Source organism: Equus asinus, chromosome 1 (genome assembly GCF_041296235.1).
Source record: "Equus asinus isolate D_3611 breed Donkey chromosome 1, EquAss-T2T_v2, whole genome shotgun sequence".
Lineage (NCBI taxonomy): Eukaryota > Metazoa > Chordata > Mammalia > Perissodactyla > Equidae > Equus > Equus asinus.
The window spans coordinates 120,542,189-120,568,252 of NC_091790.1; the positions used below are offsets into that span (position 1 = coordinate 120,542,189).

General features: G+C 38.4%; 1 protein-coding gene across 25 annotated transcripts in view; it reads left to right on the top strand.

The window, feature by feature from the left end:
- The window catches only part of UTRN (utrophin), a 478,862-nt gene that overhangs the window by 166,861 nt on the left and 285,937 nt on the right, over positions 1-26,064 (top strand). For all 25 annotated transcript variants that reach the window (XR_011502522.1, XR_011502525.1, XR_011502539.1 and 22 more), the window contains 11 exons: positions 719-832; positions 1,467-1,622; positions 7,303-7,473; positions 9,295-9,474; positions 13,238-13,372; positions 14,955-15,104; positions 16,972-17,133; positions 17,607-17,735; positions 18,364-18,537; positions 20,402-20,557; positions 23,265-23,435. Coding sequence is in view for 22 of the 25 variants with exons in the window: in XM_070506675.1 (XP_070362776.1) it covers positions 719-832; positions 1,467-1,622; positions 7,303-7,473; positions 9,295-9,474; positions 13,238-13,372; positions 14,955-15,104; positions 16,972-17,133; positions 17,607-17,735; positions 18,364-18,537; positions 20,402-20,557; positions 23,265-23,435 (1,698 nt within the window). In the remaining 3 variants the exon portion in view is untranslated. The remainder of the gene's footprint in view (positions 1-718; positions 833-1,466; positions 1,623-7,302; positions 7,474-9,294; positions 9,475-13,237; positions 13,373-14,954; positions 15,105-16,971; positions 17,134-17,606; positions 17,736-18,363; positions 18,538-20,401; positions 20,558-23,264; positions 23,436-26,064) is intronic.

Consider the following 26,064-nt stretch of genomic DNA (forward strand, 5'->3'; position numbering starts at 1 on the left):
GACCTTGGAAGGAAATGACCATCATGCTACTCCAGTATTGGAGCTCAAGTTGGGTCTAATTATTTGCATTTCTTTAAGGCCCACTTCCAATGTTCCTGCCTCTCTGAAGTCTCTTTCTCTCTGCAAAATATTTCCTTTCTCATTTATTTTTTGAACCCTCAGCACCATATATGGTAACTGGGTTACCGTGCATACTTAGTAAATGTTGGTGAAAGAATGGAGCTGGGCAGCAGATTGGTGGGTGCTCAGACGACAGGGCATCCAATAGCTGAGCCAAGAACAATCTTTTGTATTCCCTCCACTATGCTATTTATTTATCCCTGCTTTGAGTAGCTACCTTTAGGAGAAAATTTGTTCTAAATTATATGAGAACAAAGGATTCTTGAACTGATTCTACCTAGAAAAGCATTTCTTCCTGTAATTTGAATTTTTAATCATGAATATTGTTCACATTTCAGCAAAATAGCTTGGTTCCCTGGAGAGCGTTTTGAAATTTTTAGAATGATCATCAAGTTGTCATCTTATAAGAATTTTAGTCAAGAATAAAAAAAATAATTATTTTCAAAGTTGGAAGATTTATAAGAAGAAGTAAAATAAATGAAAATGATGCTATCAAAGTTTTGAAAAGTTGCCTTTCTTCCAGTAGCAATAGATGCCGAGATGCAGTAGGTTGAATGTCACTGAGTAATATCCCTCTTTGGTATTGTGTTCGATTTAGGCTGATTCACAAGTCATTGAGAAGTGGGTGGACGGTGTGAAAGACTCCCTAATGAAAGAGCAGGCTGTCCAAGGAGACACGGAAGAACTACAAAGACAGCTTGACCAGTGCTCTGTGAGTTCTGCTGATCTAGAGAACCTACTGTGATAAATAACATTTTCTTCTTCTTTATTATTTGCTTTTATTAGAATTGTAAGAATGTGACATGACAATAAACCTAGATACAATGTCTTTCATCATAAACCTTTTTTGACTTTATAGATAAAGAAAGAATGACTGATTATTCATCTTTTTATTTTTGGCCATGGTTATCGCACTTCGGATAGAGAGTACAAGAGCAATTTTAGTTCATCAGGAGCTGCTATTTCATGTTACAATGACAGTCTGAGTGTCATAATTATCAATTGTATATTGCTCTTACTGTGCCCCATGGTGAGGCTTTAAGAAAAACATTTAACAAGTGAAATTTACCAGTAATACTTCGTGCATTTTATGTTTTATGAAATCATTAGGCTTCTCTAAATTAATTAAAAGTACCAGTGCCTGCTGAGAGTGAGGTATTTCCAATCTAATTTGGCAGATGGCTATGTGAAGCACCCAGGTGAAATGAATTTCTTAAGTAGTTAAAAGTCCTGACTCCCAACAGTGTGTTATTATAATATTTGCCTCCATACAGGCAGATACACTATAATTATAGCATTCACTTAAACAGGAGTGAACTCACCAGGGGCTTATTTTCTATGTTCAGGCATTTGTTAATGAAATGGAAACAATTGAATCATCTCTGAAAGACATGAAAGAAATAGAGGCTAACCTTCGAAGCTGTCCAGTTGCTGGAATCAAAACCTGGGTGCAGACCAAACTAGCAGACTACCAAACGCAACTGGGGAAACTGAGCAAGGACGTGAGTTTTTCAGCTTTACTGTCTGTGGTTTTCAAGGGGTACATAGTGGCTTCTCTTGACTGATGAAATTGATTTTCTAGTCCATTCTATTTGAAAAATAGTGGTCTAGGATAACTACAGCATGGGTGGCAGTTTGGGGCAAGAAATGGATCATTTTTTTTCATTAAGGGAGGTACCAATTGTCCAGTTTGGCTCCTCGGTGAGAATGAGCTTGGTCTATTCCTTAAAGAAGGAGAAAGGTGTTGTAGCTGGAATGGGATGGAGAGAGCCAGTGGGTTGGAGAATGGTAAGATTTCAGATTGGAAGGTACGTGAGGATGGATTGTATGCGGCCTTCGAAGCAAAGATTTTGAATTTCATTTCGAGTATGATTTCACACAGAAAGCAGAGCGTTTGAGCAGGGAAATGACATGTGATAGATCTTTTAAGATCCCTCTGGCTTCCAAGTGGACGCAGTCATGCGTCACTTAACGACAGGGATGCTTCTGAGAAATGCATCATTAGGCGATTTTGTCGTTGTGCGAACATCGTAGAGTGCACTTACACAAACCTAGATGGTACAGCCTGCTGCACATCTAGGCTGTGTGATATACCCCGTTGCCCCTAGGCTGCAAACTGTACCGCATTTCCTCTACTGAATAACGTAGGCAGTTGTAACACATTGGTATTTGTATCTAAACATATCTCAACCTAGAAAAGGTACTATAAAAATACAGTATAAAAGATAAAGAAAGGTACACCTGCATAGGCTGCTTACCATGAATGGAGCTTGCAGGACTGGAAGCTGCTCTGGGTGAGTCAGTGAGTGAGTGGTGAGCGAATATGAAGGCCCAGGACACCACTGTGCCCTACTGCAGACGTCCACACTGTACACTTAGGTGACGCTAAATTTATAAAAAAATGTTTTTTTCTTCAATAATAAATTAACCTTAGCTGACTGTAACTTTTTTACTTTATAAACTTTTAATTTTTTTAAACTTTTTGTCTGTTTCATAATAACACAGCTTAAAACACAAACATTGTACAGCTGTACAAAAATAGTTTCTTTTTTATATCCTTATTCTATAAGCTTTTTTCTATTTTTAAAACTCTAAATTTTTTTTTTACTTTTTAAACTTTTTTTGTTGAAAACTAAGAGACACACACACATTAGCCTAGGCCCACACAGGGTCAGGATCATCAATATCACTGTCTTCCACCTCCTCATCTTGTCCCACTGGAACGTTTTCAGGATCAATAACATGCATGGATCTGTCATCTCCTATGAAAACAGTGCCTTCTTCTGGAACACCTCCTGAAGGACTTGCCTGAGGCTCTTTTTGAGGAGGTGTCACTCTTCTCGGAAATATATCCGTGGTGGTTGGCTTGGTTTGTTTCTTTTTCATCATAGATTTGCTTGTAAGCACCTAATGCACCATGAACATTCCTCTCTATTATTGAAAACCTTTTGGTGTTAGGGGGTCCATGTTTTCAAACTTTTTAAGAAGCATGTTGAAGTCTGTAAAAGCTTTTGCTAAACACTTATCTGTGAGTTTTCTTGGGAATTCTTCTTTTTCTTCTCTTGCTTTTTCCTTTCCCCTTGCGTCTTCTTCAGCTACGTGTTCCTGTTCAGTTCCAACAGCTCCTCATTAGTCAGTTGCTCAGGAACCACCTCCAGGAGCACCTCAATGTCATCCTCATCCACATCCAGCTTAAAGTTGTTTGCCATCTCAACCACAGGCTTGTTGATTTTTGAAATCTCCTCATCCTTGGCAAATCCTTTGAAGTCATCGTTGAACCTCTCGAATGTCTTCTTCCAGATGCACTGGGTGATAGGAATTTTTTCAGCGCCATTATAATCCTATGGGATCACTGTTGTATATGGGGTCTGTCATTGACTACAATGTCATTACATGGTGCATGACTGTGATTAGCTCTGGGAAGGCAAGAATGAATACAGGGAGAACACTTAAGAGGTTATTGCAGTCTTAGAGAGAGGGGATGGGTGTTTGGACTAGGGAGATGGTGGTAGAGGTCATGAGAAATGTTAGGTTTGGACTACATTTTGAAAGTAGAGATAGGAGTCTAGTAATGGATTGGATGTGTGATATGAGAAAAAGGGAAGAGTCAAGCACAGCTCAGGATTTTTGCAAAGCTTCCACTTTGTGTGAATTTTGGTGCTATTTACTGAATTGGTGAAGACTCAAGGCAGAGAGGCTCTTGTGGGAACAGGTGAAATGACGATTTCCATTCTGCAAGGATTAAGTTTGAGTTTATTAGACATTCAAATGGGGCTCTTTAGCACTTAGCACTGGACAAGGATGCTAATAAAGAAAGGTCAGCCAGAGGAGAAAGGCCAGGAGAGTGTGAGGTCCCAGAGGTCTGGTGGAGAAAGCTTACACAGTGTCCAATGCTGAGGATTGCTGGGGCCAATCAGAACTGAAAAGCAAGCTTTAGATTTGACAAGATCGCAGCTTTTAATGGCCTTGAGAAAAGTGGTTCCAGTGGAGTGGTGAGGAAGAAAGTCTCATTGGAGAGTGTTGCGGAGAGAATGGGAAGTGAGAAACTGGGACAACAAATCAAATCAACTTTGAGAAATTTCTCTATTCAAGGGAGCAGAGAAATGGGGTGGATGCTGGAAGGGACATGGCGATCCCAAGAGGTGTTTTTGTAATATTTAAAAATAAGGGATATAATAGGATGTCAAAAAGAAGGACCTAACTTAGAAGGAGAAAAATAACGATGTATAAGGGATTGAGAGAAGATAATTCTGAAGCAAAGTCTGTGATTATGTGAGAGAGGATGAGATCAATTCTCTAAGTGAAAGAATTGCTGTTGATGGTTCCTCATGGTAATTGAATGGAAGGCAACTGTGGATCCAGTTGGAATAGGATGTGATTCTCTTCTGATGGCTTCTATTTTTTTTTTTTTTTGCTGGAAAAGATTCGCCCTGAGGTAACATCTGTTACTAATCTTCCTCTCTCTCTCTTTTTTCCCCCCTAAAGCCCCAGTACATAGTTGTATTCTAGTTGTAGGTCCTTCTAGTTCTTCTATGTGAGCCGCCACCACAGCATGGCTACTGACAGATGAGTGGGGTGGTTCCACATCTTAGAACCAAACCCAGGCTGCCAAAGCAGACTGCACCAGACTTTAACCACTAGGCCATCAGGGCTGCTTCTGATGGCTTCTATTTTGTTAGTGAAATAATAGTGAGGTTGTATATAGCTGACGTGAGTGAGAAAGGGTAAAAAATGAGAGGAGAAAATGTAAAATACAGGAATATTCCACAGACAGTTCAGCAGATACTATGTATCTCTTAATACAGGTTTTTTTGTTTAATGTTTATATAGGAAAAATTTGTATTTGCATCCCTGAGTATTTTGTTTTGTTTTCATTGTTTTCCTCTGAAATTCTTATTTTGAATGTGTTGAAACTTCAAGAAAAGTTGAAATAATGGTACAGGGAACAGCCATATACCCATTCCGAAATCTGCAATTGTTAATGTTTTACCACATTTACTTTCTCTTTCTCTCCCTTGCTCTCTTTACATACTTACACACACCCATACTTTTTTGCTAACAATGTACTTTCGACAGGAAGTTGAAAATACCATGACACTTCACCCCTGTTTACTTCAGCATGCTTCTCCCATGAATGAGAACAATCTTTTACAAAACCACAAGGCCATTATCACAAATAAAAGAGTAGTTTTATAATATCATCTAGTATTCTAGCTGAATTCAGATTGCTCTAAATGTGCCATAATCTGATGATATGTGCTTGAAGGAGCTGGAGTTTTTGAGGAAGTAAGTAGGAAAAATGGTTTGGAAGTGGCAATGAGCAGCAAGGAAGGCCACAGATAGACAGATAGATAGGTGTAGATGTTTACACCTATGTATCTGTCTGTCTATCTATATTATATGTACATACACATATGATGACGCAGAATTAATTGTGAATTATTATTGATTCAAAGTATGGGGAATAAATGTATGGGAAATTTTTAAGTGTCTTCGGCAAGGAGGCAACCACGTGTTGTGTGAGTGATTATCTAGAGCAGTTCCAGATTATTGTATTTCATTGAATAGTAAAAATGTTGAAGAAGTTTTGGAGAAACATAATGTTGCCAAATTTTTATTTTGCTAAGAAAGATTGGACGTATAAAACCCATCAACAAACAAATTTTGTCTATCTCCTCTATTATATCCAAGATATGAAAAGAACATTTCAGTGCCAAAAAATAGGAAATATATAATTTCAAGATAGTTATAATTTTGAGATTTTTTAAAAAAAGTATACTACAGTGTCTCTATTTTTCTCATTTCTCTATGGATCCATGCAAATTATATAATTGACTAATGTCTAGAAACTACTAGTAAAGATAATTTTCTGAAAGTAGCACCCAGGAAAGCTGTACTTATATGTATTTTACAAAGATCACCATGTCAAACTGCTGGTCTGCAGGCTTGGGACCCCGGGCTGTGCATACTGGTGGCAACAGGCTCCTGGGGTAGCATGTGGGGCAGTAAAACCCAAGCTACTTTTGAGCCCCTGTCTATTTTTATGACTGTGATCCTGTTTGGAGAGCAGAGCTGGAAGACCACTAAGTGTTCTCCTTTCCTCTCGTGAGGCCCATTCTGTTCCTCTGCTGGCCTTTTGTCACTGTTGCTTCTCTGCCAAGCAGGCCCTGGCAGGGCGAGCACACGTGAGGCTTGGTTTGAGTGGGAGGGTGAACGGGGAGGAGAGCTCGCGGCCTCTGGGTGGCACCTGCTCCTGAAGGAGCAGGAGGGGTCAGTCTCTAGCTAGAGGGAGGATCTCTCTGAAGGCGTTTTTAGGCTTCTCTGAAATATTTAACTAATAATTGACTAGATTCAGACAGATACCTGATTTCTAATGTCACTTTTTTGTATCTGTGTGGAATATGCAAGTATAATAGATTGGCAAAACCAAAATTTTGTAGAGTAGTGTTTTGTGAACATCTTTAATAGCAACCTCCTCTTCTCTGCTTTTTTTTTTTAAAGATTGCCCCTGAGCTCACATCTGTTGCCAGTCTTCTTTCTCTTTGTCCCTTCTTCTCCCCAAAGTCCCCCAGTCATAGTTGTATATTCTAGTTGTAGGTCCTTCTGGTTCTTCAATGCGGGATGCTGCCTCAGCATGGCTTGATGAACTGTGCCAGGTCCGTGCCCAGGATCCGAACCCGTGAAACCCTGGGCCTCCGAAGTGGAGAGCATGAACTTAACCACTCGGCCGTCGGGCCACCCCCTCTTCTCTGCTTTTTAAAAGTGAAATCTTAATGGAGAATCCTGCTATAAAGCAGAAAATGGACATTTTGTTTGCTTCAGGTTTTTTTTCTTAATAACGCTACAGTAGATTTCCTTGAAATGTATGCTTTTATTGATGTTGGAATCCTTCAGTTAGAATATTACTCTCTCAAAAGTTATGTATTTTCAAAATTATAGTAGATATTTCCAGCTTATATTAATATCCAAAATGTGATATCAAATCTCAGTTCAGATTGCTGTTGTCATTATTGCTTAGGTTCCACAGCATCAGCACAAAATGTATCAAGGATTTTATCTGAATTTTAAAACTTAAGATTCTTTGTGGAAAGTTCTTGCGGTGTCTTTAGAAATCAGAAACCAGAACTTGACATTTAATGTATTAAGGTTTGTTTATTTGAGTGAATGGCTTTTCCTTTCTAGATTGCTATTCAAAAAAGTAGGTTGTCTGAAAGTCAGGAAAAAGCGGTGAACCTGAGGAAAGACTTGGCAGAGATGCAGGAATGGATGACCCAGGCGGAAGAAGACTACCTCGAGAAGGACTTCGAATACAAGTCACCAGAAGAACTTGAGAGTGCCGTGGAAGAGATGAAGGTGAGGCTGAGACAGTCACTGGCCACTCCTCTGTCTCCTCTCCTCCCTTTAAAATAACTGCTCAATCAGTCATCTCTCTAGCTGTAAAGCATGGTATGTGCATATGATCTTTCATCATAGGATTTCAAATTTTAAAAACAAACGGAAGGGTAGCTATTATGCTTCTAATAGGGAAAGGAAGCCGAGACTCCACTCTGTTAAACATGGCTCATGAATTGAGTCCGTGAGGGTTCCTGAGACAGTCTCATAGGTTATGACCTTGGGGAGCCACAGAGAATGACTCCAAAATTCAGTGGCATTAATTACATTCACAATATTGTGCAACCATCACCACTATTTTCAAAATTTTTCAGAAAGAATTATTTGTCGTAAGGAACAAGAGAGACTTGCCAATTTAGTTGGAGTTTATCCTTGTTTTATCAGATGTGTTCTTCCAGTGAATACACGGGCACACGTGAATACCAAAATTCTGTTAGAGCAGATAAGAATAGCAGTAGGAATGTCATCAAGAGATTTAATATCAGTTGGGTCCACAGGATCTATTTCCTATAAACTTATATTCCTGTATTAATAGGCTTGAGCGCTCTCCTTTTGTTATATAATAAAAGAACTGGGCATCATCCCCAAATTTCTACCACTGCTTCAGTGTCCCTCAGTTTCCAGCCAAAGGAGATAGTGTCTTAAACGCTCTTATTTTAAGTAAGGTTTAGCAACACATTGAATGTTTTACCCCAAAGTTAACTCGCCTAAAAGTATAATGAAAGCAAAGACGTCTGTGCGGATATTTAGAAAAAGGATTATATTTCATCAGTGCATCATTGTATGTACGTCCAAGTAAATACAAGGGACTTTTATTGTGTTTGTGTTATTTTCACTGAAACATCTTCTTTAGTGTAGCTTTTTTGGAAACTTTAAAATATTCAGTACCTAAGGTATTTTCAAGGTAGCCTACCATGTTAAGGGCCGTCTCATTTCATTTATTCTCCTCTTTTGCACTGTTGGCATCGTGTTTCTGTGGTTTCTTGAAGTCGCTGGGGATGAGGGTTTAGAAAAACAAGATTAGAACCGTTGATTGGGCAACATTCTATTTTTATTCTGCGAAACAACCATTAGGATTTAAAAAACCAATAAGCTTTGTTATTTTACCCCAACGTAGGGAAATGTAAAACCATTAGCAGTAAAGAAAGCTAAAAGGGAAAGTGAATGGCTGCTTTGGGTTGATTTCCCTGAATGTGGGACTTCCTCTTAAGCACAGAGGGACAGTCAGGAAGGAAGCTATTTCTAGATCAGATCGTCCCAGTATAGCTTTATCATCTTTGAAATACTGTTAATTATCAGAAGCTTGGGTATACTTATGTTCCAGGAGAAAAAAATATGTTTATATTATTTTTAAAGGATACCTTTACTATGGGACATCTCATTTTTTGTGAAAATTTATTTCTTTCAGTCTAATAGGCTCAGATCTTCAGTGGTCAATTAAAATTAATTCACTTAGATTCTTATTATGGACCCAGAATTTGAAAATACTTCCTGTCAGTAAACATAATTTAGGATAACTTAGGTGTTAACACTGCTGTTATTAAATGAAAATATTTGCGTGAGACTGTGTCCATTGGGCATATAATGAGTAGAACTATGTAGTTAGTGTCCTTATTTCAAAAGAATTTCACTCTCTGTAGTGATTACCTAAATAATGTTCCAATTAGGTCATTAGAATCATCTAGATGTTTTAATTTTGGTTTAGTTATTTTTAAAAAAAAGGAGAGCAATTGGTTACGGAGAAAGGGAGACAAATTTCAAGTTCATCCTTTGTTGGAACAGAGGGCGAAAGAGGATGTGTTACAGAAGGAAGTCAGAGTGAAGATTCTGAAGGACAACATCACGTTATTAGCTGCCAAAGTGCCCTCTGGTGGCCAGGAATTGACGTCTGAGCTGAACGTGGTGCTGGAGAATTACCAGCTTCTTTGTAACAGAATTCGAGGAAAGTGCCACACTCTAGAGGTACGTTGTTTTTAGCGATGCATTTCTGAGATTCAAACTCCAAAATGTACTGACCGTCTCCGTACCTTGGACAAAACTGTGTTTTTCTTTTCAAATACTGAATCATAAAGGAAAAGTAGTTCTTGCATAATAGGTTGCTAACAGTGGAACAGGAATAAAAAAAAAAAAAATAGGAGACCAAGATCTGCCTTCAATTAGTGGAAAGTTCTTGGGAAAGTCATTTCATATCTTCACACGTTACATTTTTTTAATGTGGAATGAAGGTTTTCACGTTACAGATGATCTGTAGGGTCTGTTCCAGTCCTAAAGTTCTAAAACAGCACGCTGTGAGCACCTCCTCTGCTTTGTTTTGCCTGGTTAGTACACAGAGATGAACTGAGGTTCTTTATGTGGAGTGGTGTCTGAAGTTAAGGAGTGACTTGAAGGAGAGGGGAGCTTGAATGTGCCGGAGGTTTGCTGACCACGTCCCCAACCCTGGCCGTTGGGTTTAAGATGTAGATGATTCTATGAATTATTTCCTTTTTTAATAAAATTAAGTTTTTGCTTGTTTTTTTTTTTAACATTAGTGTGATGTGTTACATCTTATTGAAAAGAATTAAGAAGCGTTTTCATGTATAAGAATTTAATTTAAATTCAGTTCTACCTAAAACAAATGATTGTATTGTTGTAAATCCTAAAATGATAAACAATCATGACTACAGTATTTAAACTAAATCCACTCATTACTTGCTTATTCTGAATCTATTTTGTGCTAAGATAAATATGTATAATTGAGACTGGTAAATAAGAAAGCTGCGAGTCAAAGAAAACCTGATTCTTTAATGTTAATATGTTGTCTAATAGAAAACACCCGAGGTGGCTCATTTGCAAATTTAAAATTCTGTGAACATAATTATAACATTATGGATGCCTGATCTTAAGTCTAGTAAATGATATTGGAATTGAATTTTACCACAGTTTTATCCATGTTTTTTTCTCTTCATAACCACCCTACATTTTACACTTTGTTGTTTTCCTATTTACTGATAACCAAAATAACAAGTTATAATATGTTTATATAATGAATGGAGTTCCCAAGTTAGCCCAAGCTAACGAAAGACCGCCATGTATTCTGTCATTTCTTCAAGCTGTTTTTATGACCCAGAGGTGACAATTTGAGAATGAGGAAGGAAATAAATAAGTGTTTAGAATTGCTTTGAAAATTAATTTGAGAATTACTCTGGAATTAGTTTGAGAGAAGAAGAGGAAAATCTAAGAAAAAAATATAGAGATCAAAGAGAAAAGATGAGGTCTTGGTATCCTCGAAAGAGGAAATGAAAAGAAGAAAAAAGCAGTTTACAAATGGAAGCACTCTTAAAATTATGTCAGGAATCACCAAGGGGTCTTGGGCAGAAATAGCCCAAATGTCTAAATTAGAGTAAGAATCCCTTTCTTTGGAAAGTCCAATTTTATTACTTTGATTGTTTCTAGATTCCTTTAAAATGTTCTAAATCATGCAATATTTCAGACATAGCAGAGTACTGATAATACTGCTAACTCCTATGTACGCATCCCTCAGATGTAGCTGATGTTAACATTTTGCCACATTTTTCCAGATCTTGTTTTTAAAATAAAACAAGTTGGCATTAAAAACTTATTTTTCCATTTTTGATTGCTATGTAACAAACCTTGCCAAAATGTAGCGGCTTCCAAAAGCATCCGTTTATAATTTCTCGTGATTCTTTGGGTTGATTTAGCTCAGCTGGACGGCTCTTCTGCTGTGTGTGGTGTATGAGTAACTCACTCAGGTAGCTGCATTCAGTGGGGAGCTCAGCTGGAACATTCAAGATGGCCTGTCCTCCTGCATGTGGCCTCTCAGTTTTACAGCTTCTCTACAGTGTGGCAGCTGGCTAAGAGAGAGAAAGCAGAAGCTGCCAGTCCTTTTAAAGGCTAGGTCTGCAATTTGGCACAGCATCACCTCTGTCACATTCTTTTGGTCTAAGCAAGTCACAGGCCGGCCCACATTCTAAGGGAGGAGAAAAACAATTTCACCGCTTAATTGGAGTAGCAGCCAAAAATTTGTGGCCATCGTTAATCCACCATAGTTCACTCTCTGGTCATAAATTAGTTACATTCCTCCCACATGCAAGATGCACTTGTGCTCTCCCAGGGACTCCTACAGTCTTATCCAGTACAGCATCGAGCTTGCAATCCAGCCTCTTGTGATCTGTATCAGGTCCAAATGCAAATGCGGCTCCTTGGAGCTGGATCTCCAGGTGCCGGTGTTTGGGTGTGGCATCTCTGGATCTGTCGGACCTGGGCACTAAAAAGATGTCATCTGCGCCCCATATCCCCAACAGACAGTGGTGAGACAGGGACAGGAAAACCTGAGTGGACACTCATTCAAAAACACTGGAGCAGTGGAAGGTACATAGCAGTCACTGGTGAGAGCGAGTCTCAAATCTAATGTTAGTAATTCTGAAATCCGGCCAAATTTGTGCAGTCAGCTCCCCCTACTCCAGGGCAGGGACTGTTGCTCCATTAGGGACCAGTTCTGCTCTTTGGGAGTGCTTCTCTGTGAGCCATCCTTTCGTTCCCCTAGGAAATAGGGCTCTGCTTGCCCCTGAGTAGATTCCTCGGTCTGCCTTCTGCCTGTGGAAATAAAGTTAAGGGACCAGACACCTCTTTTCCCTTTTAGTCTTAGCCAGGGGTTGGCAGATTACAGCCTGAGGGTCAAATCTGGTTTGTGGCCTGTTTCTGTATGGCCCGTGAACTAAAAATGGTTTGTGTATTTTTAAAGGGTTGTTAAAAAACCAAAACAAAACACATACGCATAAAATAAATAAAGAAGAATCTGTGACAGAGACCAGATGTGGCTTGTAAACCCTGAAATCTTTACTATCTGGCCTTTTATAGAAAAACTTGCTGACCTCCGATCAGGTAAGTGCAACTGAGATGGAGTGCAGGCTAGAATGTGCCTCCTTCGGTCCACGGATCTGAAAGAGAACCAACCCAGGAGAGTCTGAGCTGAGCTCTTCCTCCTAAATTTATCAAATCAAATAGGCTCCTTCTATACGGAGAAGGGGCTGTCCCTCCCATCATTTTGCTCCTAGAAAATAGAGTATAAATTTATCCCCCCTACACCTCCTCAGAAACTCCCCATAGGAATGAGGAGTAAGTGATCACAACTAATCCTGTAAGTATAACGTAACTCCATTTTAGGTGAAATGGGGCCCTTTTCATATATAGACACATTGATATGAATTCAGAAAAAAGTTGTAAAGAGAATATACAGCAAATTGTTACATCAGTTAACTCTGAGTTGGAATAGGGTAGACCCCAGGGAATTCCAGTTTCCTACATAATTGTTAAAAAGTGTTGCAGTGATGAATACTTTTTATCTTCTATTTAAAAAACAAACTAATAGTGTTTACGTCCTGATTTCTTCTACTGATTACATAGGGGTTTTTTTAAACATGAAAACAGACCCTTAGAATTTATTTTAGTGGAAAGAGTGAGGCAGCTCATTCCTTTTTGCTCCTCCCCCAGCAGTTTATTGTCTAATGGATTTATGCAGAATTTATTGAAGACGATTTGTCTAATATGATTTATTGAAGAATTCAATTTTCTCTCGCTTATTTGAAATTCCAACTTCGTCCGTTTCTAAATTCCCATAGATACTCATATCTAAATGAATTATTATTGATCAGAGAGGATTGTAGAGATACATCGCATCTCTAAACGGCTTCTTACCGAGTGTGACTTCTTTCTTGGCCTCCTGTAGGAGGTGTGGTCTTGTTGGATTGAACTGCTTCACTTTTTGGATCTTGAGAGCAGCTGGCTAAACACCCTGGAAGAGCGGATGAAGAGCACAGAGGCCCTGCCGGAGAAGACAGATGCTGTCAGTGAAGCCCTGGAGGTGGGGGCCAGTGTTATCAGCGGCATTGCTTTCTGTTGCAGTGAGGCCAAATGAGTATTAAGATGAGGGCCTTATGCCCACAGACACGTTTGCTTCCTAGTAGTTTTCAGTGTAACTTGTGTTTTCTTCCGGTGCCTGAAGTATTACACAATCGCGTATACTTCGATTATCGGTGACCCACCAGTTCAGCTCACGAGGTGGTTAGCCGTTTGATAATTAGTGCATTTTAGACATCGTAAAGCACTCTAATGGTTTCCCAGCTTGTTTTAACCAGTCCCCAGATAAAACTCTGCCTTATGTTATTAGGACAATTGCTCTCTTGTGTCTTCATCAAGTTATGTTTGCTCATTAGACACGGCAACAACTGTGTTTACAATGGCCCCCACTTCTTCAGATGTGAAAAGTTGGAGGCCAGGTTTGAGTGGGCAGGATTAGGGGCATGGAGTCCTGTCCCAGGGGCTTATCCCCACGCCTGGACTCAAACTCCTTGAGGCCAAGAAATGTACTGGATTTTTCATTGTTCTCCAGTTATCAGCAACAGCTTGTGGCACCTGATAACTGATTTAATCACTGTTCCTTAAATGGATTAAAATGTTAAGAGAGTAGATTTGCTTAAAAAAAACCAAACACGATGGGGGTGCACATGCTTTTAAAACTAGAAGGATATGATGTGGTACCAAGTGGATGACTGGACTGAAGCTCAGAATAAAGTCAGATGTGGTACCTAAGTTCCAGGAGACAGATGCCCTGCTGGAGAAGAGATGTCACTTCTCAAACAAAATAGAGTGGGAGATGGAGAGAGTAAAAAAAAATATGAAGAGCTTACTTTAAGAACACATGTTTTCCTAGTGTGAGAGCTAAAATGTGCGTTCTACAAACATGGAAAATGGAGAAAAGTATAAAGCAAACTCTAAGATAAACACTTTTAAACATTTTGGTGTGTTTCTTCCTGTTTATTTATTTTTTTACATGTACACACTGGAAGGTAGTATGTTATAGTAACTGGATCAAAGGCTTTGGAGCCAAGGTGGAATCTGAGTTCTTCTTTTTACTGACTGTGTATATGCAGGCAAACTACGTGACTTCTCTGAGCTTCAGTTTTCCCATCTGTAATATGAGAATAATATTTAGCCTGTAGGGTTAGTTAGATTTATGTATATATAAAGTGTGTATATAAAATTGTACCTAGCATTCTGTATATGTCGTAGAAAAATGAGTAGCTGTTTTTAGTAATTTAATCAATAACAGTTTGAGGTAATTTTTCTTGTGTAGTATTGTTTTCTGCTTTTAAACCTTGTATCATATCATGAGTATTTCTCCATGTAATTAATAATTATTGAAATTATTTTTATGGAATTATATTATCATATGTCATCATTCCTGCTGAGTTCTCAATTTTGTGTATTTATTAATGCCATGATGGATGTTTTTGTGACTTAATCCTTTACTTAACTCCTGCTCTTGTTCTTTAGGTAGATTTGTCTAGAAAATTGAATTACTTGTTAAAAAAATGGATATTTTTAGGATTCTTGATACGTTTTGCCTCAGTAAATGCATTATTTTTTTCCCCGTCCCTGTCCAGTCTCTAGAATCTGTTTTGCGACATCCAGCGGATAATCGCACCCAGATTCGGGAGCTTGGCCAGACTCTGATTGATGGAGGGATCCTCGATGACATAATTAGTGAGAAACTGGAGGCTTTCAACAGCCGATACGTAGAACTGAGTCACCTGGTAAGAACCGGGACGCGTGCTGGTGTTGATTAGGGTTTATGACATGGAGCGACTTTAAGAACATTCACCAAGATGAGCACTTGGTAGCCAGCGTTAATGGGCGTGTTGAGGGCTTTGAAGTACCACGTGGGGAGGAGTAGACCTGACGCTTGTAAGGCAGGAGGAAGCTGATGATTAAAAATCTCTCTGTGAGATTGTTTACTTGTGAACTATTTAATTTCATTTAAGGATCGTATTATAGCTGTATATAAGAATATGTCAACTTAATAGTAAATTTGACTGTTATTTTCTCCTCAAAATGAGTTTATTTGGGAATAGCCAGAAGAATTGCCATTTGGGATGTGCATGCTATGGTGAGCCATAGGCAAATCCAATGAACAAAAACGGGGAGCTGCTTTTACAGAGAAAAAGGGGGAGTAGGTAGGGGCTGTTCTAAATGAAAGTCCATTGGGGGAAAGTGACAGTTCAGGGAGGCATTGGCTTCTCGCTGCCTGAGCTGTGGTGTTTCTCATGGGCTGGGCTGTTGCCAGTGGGGAGAGAAATCTTCCTTCAGGAGTAAAGTAGTTGCCCTTCCTCTGGAGATGCCAGTGTGCCTCTCTTCCTGTTCAGTGTAATTGAAGACATGCGATAGGCTGTGAGAGCTCCCCCTACAGGCCTTCCTGCCTCCAGTTTAGTTAAGGTGTCTTTTATTTATTTCCACAAATAATAACTCATATTATCCTAGTAAATATTAGGGCCATGAGAATTTGACATCAGCTGCTGTTATAAAATGCCATCATCTCTTAGATGCATATCCAGAATGTTTCACAACATGCATGTTCTTATCTGTAAGTGGAGAAAGGAGACTGTTCTTTTATAGGGGGATTGCATGGATATTAGATGCTTTCCAACGCCTATTAAATAATAACTGTTGATGTTTACGTCTTGAGTAGTGTTGGGTTTATCCCAAAGTGCAGCAAATAGTGGTTCAACACGTGCACATCTGTAGAGCTTGTTTTAGACTTTGGAAAAAAGAGATTGATACCTTCACTCTACTGGGAGACAATTCTTGTTTTATTTTATATTCTTATTGATAAGCTTATTGCTGATTCCTATAATCGCCTAAATTTATAATAAATGATATATTTTTATCCTCTGTTTAATAATATGCAAGAAATATTTACTTTTTTATTGAGGTATAATTGACATATAACACTATATTAGTTTCAGGTGTACAAGATAAGAATCGGTATTTGTATACATTGCAGAATGATCACCACAAATGTATTGTTAACATCTGTCACCATGCATAGTTACAAAAAATGTTTTTTCTTGTGATGAGGACTCTTAAGATCTTCTCTTTTAGCAACTTTCAAATATGCAATGTGTTATTAACTATAGCCACCATGCTGTGCATTACTTCCCTGAGACCTATTTATTTTATAACTGCACGTTTGTACCTTTTGACCCCCTTTGTTCGTTTTGTCCCTGCCTCTGGCAACCACCAGTCTGTTCTTTGTATCTATGAGCTTGTTTTGTTTTGTTTTTTAAAAGTCCACGTGTAAGTGAGATCATATGGAATTTACCTTTCTCTACCTGACATTTCATTTAGCATAATGCCCTCATGGGCATTTTTATATCTTGTCATTATATTTTTACATTGTCAAGTAAAAATTACTAATTCACTGCAAAATACATAAGATACTAGAAGGATCTTTTCACTGTTACCATTGCTAGCTATTATTTATTTATAATGCAGGCCAAAGTCTTGAAGTAAGTACTTTAATAGTCTATTTCTTTTCTTCATGGCCAGAATGAAAGGGTTTTCCCATATTCAGCTATTTATATTAGTGCTGAGTGACTAATGATTAAATTTTCCCCTGTGTAGGCAGAGAGCAAACAGATTACTTTGGAAAAGCAACTCCAGGTCCTGCAGGAAACTGACCACATGCTTCAAGTCTTGCAGGAGAGCTTAGGAGAGCTGGACAAGCAGCTCACAACATACCTGACGGACAGGATAGACGCCTTCCAGGTTCCGCAGGAAGCTCAGGTACGGCCTCGGACATGAGGGTATGTGAGTCACAGAGAGAGAATGTGTGATTGCCTTCTCACCAGCGAGAGAACCAGCCCCTCCTGCCCTCCCAAACTGAGTCAGTGAGAAAGGTTGACCTTTCTTATGAGGCAACCTGTGGGTTTTGGAGTTCTCGTGGTCTCTATGTAAGACCCTGGTAAATGGCCACCATTTTTAAATTATAGTTTTCTTAGCTATGGAATTAGAAAAATTCCTTCTTTATAAATAAGTGGTGAACATCAGAAATGACAAATGCAAAGACCTTAGTTTGTGCACAGCACACAGTAGCCCCACAATATGGCAGACCATCTTGTTATTATACTGCAGACTTCTTAAAGCTTGTATAGGGGTCAAATTTGTTGAACTCTTATTGTATAGGGGTCAACATATTCTTATGTATTGTATGACTACTTGGACCTTTTTGAAAAAGATATTTTCTCATCTCTTTGTAGAAAATCCAAGCAGAGATCTCAGCCCACGAGCTAACTCTAGAGGAGTTGAGAAGAAATACCCGTTCTCAGCCTCTGGCCTCCCCGGATGGCAGGAGTGCCAGAGGAGGGAGTCAGATGGATGTGTTACAGGTGATGGGGAGAGCAGCTGAGTACTTCTCTGTGACGTCAGCGGCGGGATGGGAGTGCTGTATTGAAGGCGTATTGTGTTCCAGGCAGGGCAGCAGACACAAATTATTGCGTGGGTGGAAAATATTGAATCTGATTTTTATCGCTGAGAAGAGAGAGTGAGCTAGATTTATAAGTTCGCTCTATATAGATTTTTCCGTTCAGGCAGAGCCGCTGTCAGTACTGATGTGGCTGATACCCGGGCCGGACGTGAGATGCAGCATCACTTCGTCCCTTCCCGGTGGACTCGAGATTGACTTTCACTCAGAGCTCGTGATGAAGGACGTTTTGAGTTCTACGGGTTCCTAACTATATTTTTCAAACAGATGAGAAAACTAACGCAGTTTTAATTCCAGCGAGGCCAGCTTAGCCTTTTATTATATCTAAGACTGAGACCCTGAGTGTCAGGTAATTCGTGGCGTTGGGCTCTGCTGTTCCTAGGGTGATCGGGCCACCTCACTGAGTTCCTGTAAGGAATGTTTTTGGTGCTTTATTTTACAGCTTTTTAGCAGTATGTGTTACATTAATAATGTCTGTGAGACAGATTATCATTCTGATGTGAACTGCTTACTATTTTCATGTCTGAAAACAGAGGAAACTTCGAGAGGTGTCCACAAAGTTCCAGCTTTTCCAGAAGCCTGCTAACTTTGAACAGCGCATGCTTGACTGCAAGCGTGTGCTGGATGGTGTGAAAGCAGAGCTTCACGTTCTGGATGTGAAGGATGTGGACCCTGATGTCATACAGACCCACTTGGACAAGTGTATGGTGAGGCCAGTGGGTGGTTAATGTGTCCAGTGGGCTTTCCAGCAGCTAATACGGCTTCATCTAGCGTTCACAAACATGATTTATTCAATAATTATTAGTTTACAGTGTGCTAAGAATAAGGATTGATGACGAAAAATGGTAAAAAATGAGAAGTGTGGTTCTTCCTTTTAAGGAAATTAGAAGAGATAGAGAGAGAGCTAGGAGAGAGTAAAATCAATTACAGTGTCATGAGATAAGGAAACTAGAGTAGTCATGTATATACGGTGATTAAAAAACAAAGAAAACACGTCTTAATCATAGTATAAAGTTAGGAAAGGCTTTGCGAGAATGTGACTAATGAGCTAAGTTTTGAAGGATAAATTTGAGTTAGCTAGATGAACCACACTTAGAATGGATGTCAGGAATATTACAGTGTAAACAAATTCATTCTCAAGGAAAATAAAATTTTAAATTTTAATTTGTAAAGTTTAAGCCTAAAATATGAAAGAAGAAATTATGCTTAGAATGGATGTTAGGACTATTATAGCATAAAAAAATTATTCTCTGGGAAAATAAAATTTTAAATCAAAGTTTAAACTTAAGATGTGAAAGAAGAAATTATTTATAAGGCCTTATTACTATTTTAGTCTTGAACTTTAAAAATCAGTTGCATAGAAATTTAAAAATCACATGGCTGAGCATACACAGTCTTAGAATAAGTGTTCTGCTTGAGAAGAATCATGAAGAAACAGAGGATGACATTTAAGACAAGAAGAGTTTAGGAGAGTTCTTTGTGCTTTTCAAAACTGCAGTCTTCACATGTCTGTTACATACTGACAGTTGTTTGATCACTTGAAAGCTAGAGTGAGTGGAAAGATGAACAAATACAGTCGTGTGTTGCTTAACGATGGGGACACGTTCTGAGAAATGTGTCGTTAGGTGATTTAATCCTTGTGGGAACATCATAGAGGGTACTTACACAACCCTAGATGGTATAGCCTACTACATACCTCGGCAATATGGTGCTAGTCTTATGGGACCACCATTATATATGCAATCTGTCATTGACCTAAATGTTTTTATGCAGCACAGACTATAAGATAAATTTTTATATGTGTGTGTGTGCGCATGCATGTATATATGTGTTTATTTATTTCGTGAGATATAGAGATCAACAAAGCAAGCACTTAGTCTCGTGGTCTGTTACTGTGTGACAGTGCCACGTGCGAGGTTTCAGGTCAAGACCATGATGAATGGAGATGAGAGAACCTGCTCAGAATAAAGGTTTTTAAGTTGAAGCTAACTAGGATAAAGACAGCTCTGAATTTGACCTACATAACTCCAACTTCCTATACTCACATACATCTTGATATGTTGAGTTTTTATATATCTTTTCATTATGTGAGTAATATGTGCTCATTGTAGTAGACTTGCTATTTCAGAGAATTGTATGAAAAAATGAATGTTAATACTTCCATGTTCCAACAGCCAGAACTAACCAGTGTTGGCTTTTTTCTATAGCATTTAGAATTTTTTAAAATGTAATTTAAAAGATGATAGACATTCACTTTTTAGTCTTAATATTTCCCCGTTTTATATAGAAAAATTTTGTTCATATTAAGTACTTTCATAAACCTTTAAAATATGTCTGAGTTTTTTTTAAACAAATATAATCTCTATTAGTGTACTTTCTTATCTGACTTAAAAAATTATTACACTTTGGTTTCATTTTACTCATCCTTTGAACCAAATCTGAGAAAAACAAAGCCCTTCGATCTCCATAGTTGGTTCGTAGTTGTCAGCCTCTGTAAGTTGTGTTCTGGAATGATTCCAGTTAGCAGGTTTTCACTACAATGTGTAAAATTTGTCTTGCTTTGTTTTTAAGAAACTCTACAAAACTTTGAGTGAAGTCAAGCTTGAAGTGGAGACCGTCATCAAAACAGGAAGGCACATTGTTCAGAAGCAGCAGACAGACAACCCCAAGGGGATGGACGAGCAGCTGACGTCTCTGAAGGTGCTCTACAATGACCTGGGTGCCCAGGTGAGGGGCGCGACCGCATGCCCACCTCACGCTCTCTTTTATGTGCTTTAGAATTTCATTTCTGAGAGAGTGCATGTTTCAATTTTATGGCATTAATATGTTTTCAATTATTCCTATAATTTTCATTATATTTCTTTAAACGTAAGTGTTAATATCACAATGATTACTACTTGTATAGAAATTTATTTTCAATATGTAATCCAGATTCATTTTTATATTTTCAATGGCTACTGACATTTCAAGCCAGCCCTGGTGGTCTAGGGGTTAAGATTCGGCGCTCTCACCGCTGTGGCCTGAGTTTGCTTCCTGGTCAGGGAACCACACCGCCCATCTGTCGGTTGTCATACTGTGGTGGCTGCGTGTTGCTGTGATGCTGAAAGCTGTATCACTGGTATTTCAAATACCAGCAGGGTCACCCATGGTGGACAGTTTCAGTGGAGTTTCCAGATTAAGACAGACTAGGAAGAAGGACCTAGGCACCCACTTCTGAAAAAAATTGGCCATGAAAACCCTGTGAATAGCGGTGGAGCACTGTGATATAGTGCCAGAATGTGACATGTTGTCACATTGCTCCACTGCTATTTTGTTGTTAGTGCCATGGAATGGATTCCAACTCCTGGCGACCCTGTGGACAGCAGAACAGCACTCTTCCCTGTCTTTCTGCGCCATCATCTCACATCCATAACTGTTAACTTGACATCTGCTAAGAGTGTAGATCTCAGGTCTTGTCACCACACACAAAAAAGGTGATTACGTGAGATGATGAATGTGTTGAGTAACTTGATTGTGTTAATCATTTCACAGTGTATACATATATAAAATTACCACATTGTATACCTTAAAAAGTCACATTGCACAACCTAAATATATATAAATGACACTATAGTAAGTAGCAAGAAGTGGTAGCCCACCAGGAGTGTGCTAGGTCTGAAGAGCCAGGGGAAGAGGGCTCTTCATTTTGAGAATGAGTGTAGGCAACTGTTAGAATATTATTGAAAGTTGAATGTGACATCCACTTAAAGACGGTTGTTAGATCTGTTGTCATTGGAGTCGTTATTGAGCTTAGCAAAGATAATTTCTGTGGAGTGATGGGAATAGAAGCTGGAATTGCATGGCTTGGTGTACATGTGGGAGGTAAGAAAGATGGGAGGATCTCTATGGGAAAGGTAGGAGAGAGGAAGGTCTTTAGGGGATGTGGGACAAAGAAGGGGTTTGTGTGTGTGTCTAGGAGAGACTAGAGTATGTTTGATACCTGACGAGAATGATCCTCTTGAGAAGGAATGGTTGACTATCCAAGAGGGAGAAGAGATAAATGGTTAGATAAACAATTTACAAGTTGATACTGCCTAATTCAATATGCAGTACATCTTAAAATGTATTGATTAGACTGAGAAGAGTGTAATTTGTTACAAGTTAAACTATAAGTTATTTTCTTCCTGGTATATGCAAATCTTTAGTAGCATTAAATTTCATGATGATTGTGTAGCTGCCTGGGCATGTCAAAGTCGGATAAGTAGCGTTTGAATACGTAATATTTTTTAGTATAATTCACATATTTGTCTCCTAAAGTCTGCATTGAGGTGCTATTAATTTAGAGTCATGAATTTTAATTAAACTCTATAGAGAAAAAAATTCACTTTTAAGAAGGACTTTAATAATCATCAATCCTTGAGGTGTGAAAGAGCAAAACTGAACCTAGGGGACAGGAGAAAGAAATGGAATCCCATGTTATTTATTAGGAAAATTCAGTCTTTATGCCATTTTATATCATCTAAGAAGATTTCATCCCGTATGTGACTTATCACTCAGTACTTAGGTAAGGTTATTGTCGAGACATATGTGCACATAAAGGGAGGAACATATTTTATTTATGTATTATTGTGTTGTCTTGTCCTTTAAAGAGCTATCTCAGCTTTAGATTATGCGCGATCGTTTAGTTTGAGGCGCCATCATGTAAGGTAGAGGGTCAGCCCAGGCTCTATCCAGTGGCCATACCACCCTGATCATGGCCTGAACCGCTTTAAGCTTCTCTGCCGTGATCTGTAGGTAGACAGGTTGGTGCCTATCACAGAGACTGTCGTGGGTTTTATTGCTTAAGGTATCTAAGATCCTTTAACGTAATATGGGAGCTGTATTAACAGCCTAGTAAATGTTAGTTCAGTTCATTTTACTTTCTGTCGACAACAAGAATTAAATAATAAAAGTGTATGTTGCGTATTCATTTCCTGTAAGTGCTTAATTCTAAAACATGTAATTGTGAAAATAGGGCTATTTCCCCCTCAGAGTGCTAGAATATAGTGCATATGTGTGTGTTTTTTGAACAGAGTCCTTCATCTAGATTCCAGTGCATCTTCTCTTGAAGATGATAAAAGATGCTGTTTATTGATCCCTTAGCTTTGTTGCAAGGACCGGCCCGAGCCCTTCGTGTATGTTTGTTTCTCATTTAATATTCACAGCAGCCTTTTGAGGGCTCTAGTCTCACTTAGGAAAGAAGTGGTGGAGCTAAGATGAAAACCCAGGGCTGCCTGGCGTTAACCACGACAGTGTATCATCCCCTGCGGGAATGCGAGGACGGACTGATTCTAGTGCTAGAGATGAAGGTTATGTGCGTGTTGGGCGTTAGATATGAATCAGTTTGGATCTTTAGTTATTATTTTGATTTATGCTCATTCATGTTCATCCTTCTCTGTCTCTCTCTCCTTTTTAGGTGACAGAGGGAAAACAGGATCTGGAAAGAGCCTCACAGTTGGCCCGGAAAGTGAAGAAAGAGGCTGCTTCTCTCTCTGAATGGCTTTCTGTGACTGAAACTGAATTAGTGCAGAAATCCACTTCAGAAAGTTTGCTTGGCGACTTGGATACAGAGATTTCCTGGGCTAAAGTAAGTTGCAGTTCAGGTGAATCACCAATATTATTCCAGTGTAACCTGTGACATCCTGTTCAGGACAATCTGGGTGGATGCCATTTCTCTCCATTTCATATTAAATAGGGCTTTTTCTTTTTTCCATTATTTTTTTACCACTTCTCTGTCCTAAGAAAGAATAAGAATATTTTAAAAACAACAATTTTAAGACAATATTTTTATCTTGATTTGAAAAGTATTAAATTTGTATGGATCATCAGTAAGGCCTTTTTAGGCATTATGCTTATGTGGTACTTGAAAACGTTGTAATTATCACCTTCAAAATTGGTGACTTTTTAATTTTTTTTTGCTGAGTAATATTTGCCGCATCTTTTGCTAGTCTTGCTCTCTTTTTGCTTGAGGAAGATTAGCCCTGAGCTAACATTTGTGCCAGTCGTCCTCCGCTTTGCATGTGGGCTGCCACCTCAGCATGGTTGACCAGCGGTACAGGTCCATGTCCAGGATCTGAACCGTGAACCCGGGCTGCCAAAGTGGAGCGTACCAAACTTCAGCACTATGCCATGGGGCTGTCCCCCAAAATCGGTGACATTTTTTGAGTATTCATTCTTCACAAAGTTATTGTGCTGAATTTATTTATTAATTCTCCTATAATAACTTTGTAGCAGTAACTAATCATTCTATTGCAAACTACCTGATGTAAAGAGTGTAGGAACAGAATTTTCCAAAAAAATCAACAAAAGATCCAACAGTTTGCTTTAGCCCTATAGTTACTTTGAAATCACAGAGAGTGGAGGGTTAATTTGCCAATTCTCTCTTTTGAGATGGACAAAGAATTGAATGGATGGGACACAAGTAATTTTTTTCGCCAAGGCATTCTCTTTTCTTAAATTTATTTCCTAAGAAAGAAGCATGTGTACTAGAGATAAGTGCTGGAAATAAATGATCAAGACTGTGGCAGAGATTTTTATAAAGCTACAAGCGTCAGTTTTGACATCCTCTGTAGGTGTTTGCTTGTGGGAAGTGAAGAGATGCTATGAGGTCGTGGCATGATACAACTCCTTAATTGAATGCTCTGTGGAGATAACAGTTGAAAGAATGTCAAGATATTAGGCACTAGAAAGAATATTCTCAGTTTAGAAAATAGCTCATGAAAAGTGTAATTATGCCCATGGGCTGTGTGGCGTGAAACGGGATGTATGAAGGAAATGAAGGATGTTGGAATTCTTGAGTGTATTGTGGATGAATTCCAAGCAAAGGCACCAAACTTTATTTTTGTTAAATTGAAGTTTTTCAAGGAAATATTATCTTCTCTGTACAATACACTTTGAAAGCCGTTATTTTCTTGATAGCAACATAAGTCATATAAGCTAATTGAATGACATTTGCATAGTGTAATAAAAAAAGACAGGTGCAAAAATCATCTATAATCAAAGAATACCCTGTTATTATTTCAGTTTTTGATAGGCGCATATGGACATACACAGGCAAAAGCATATATTTAAAAAGAATTATATTGTATCTAATGTTTCATGACTTTCTCTAAAAAACTTCGATCTTTGACATTTCCCTTTACTTTTAAGTGCTTTCGTATCACATATTGGAGATAAGTGTAGTATTTCATTGCATATTTTATTTTTTTATTGTCCTGTTCCTCCGTTCACATCCATCTAAATTATTACCGATTTTCACTATTGTAAAAAATGCTATGATGAATATACTTGTAGCTAAATCATAGCATACATTCATAATTATTTCCTGAGGATAAATTCTTAGCCCTAAAAATATTGGGTCAAGGGAGATGTACATTTTAAACGAACCCACAGCACCTTCTCTTCCCTGGGGTAAATCACACGAAACATCAGTATGGAACATAATCACCCATTGTCAACGTTATGTTTTCAGATTTAAGAAACATGCATATTTCACATTTTAATGTATTTGCTCTTAAAAATTATGTAAAGTTTTTTCAATGCAAAATTTAAATAGCATTTTCATTTCTGAACTTATTCCGTAGCTTAAATATTGTTATTTTCAATGTAGTAATTTTCTTCACAATACAAGCTATTAGCATAGATTGTATGTACTGTTTAAATGTAATTACTTGTAAGTCATTATTTCTTATAGTTCCTAAAGACTCTGCTAGTCAATCAGTACATAACCATGCTGTGGGTATTCTATTTTTTTTTTTTCTCCCTGCTGGAGGAGTCCACTTGAGAGAAATATTTTAGTGACTTTATAAATATACTAGAAATTGACGTGGCCAAGTAAGTGTTTAAAACCTTGACACACTTGTGAATTTGCAATTCTTATGCCTTCCAAAATGTGATTTAATGATTTGAGATTAAATATAAACTTGAGCTCTTTGAAATGATTTATTTAAATGTTGGTTTAAAAGGTGCAACAGCCGTAGGGAGATGTGCCCCTGTACTTTTTGATTGAAAGAACTTTGTAGTTTTAATTTTGGAACCAGTCTTCTGTCTGTAATTCTCTGACTACACGTTGCCTGGTCAAACTGGTGAAATGTGTGGATCACGTTATCCTGAATGTTATCTTTCCATATGAGGACAATTGTAGGACCAAGCGTAGATGTGTTAGTTCTTCTGTGATTTACTTAAGATGAAATATGTTTTTAGTGCTTATATGACAG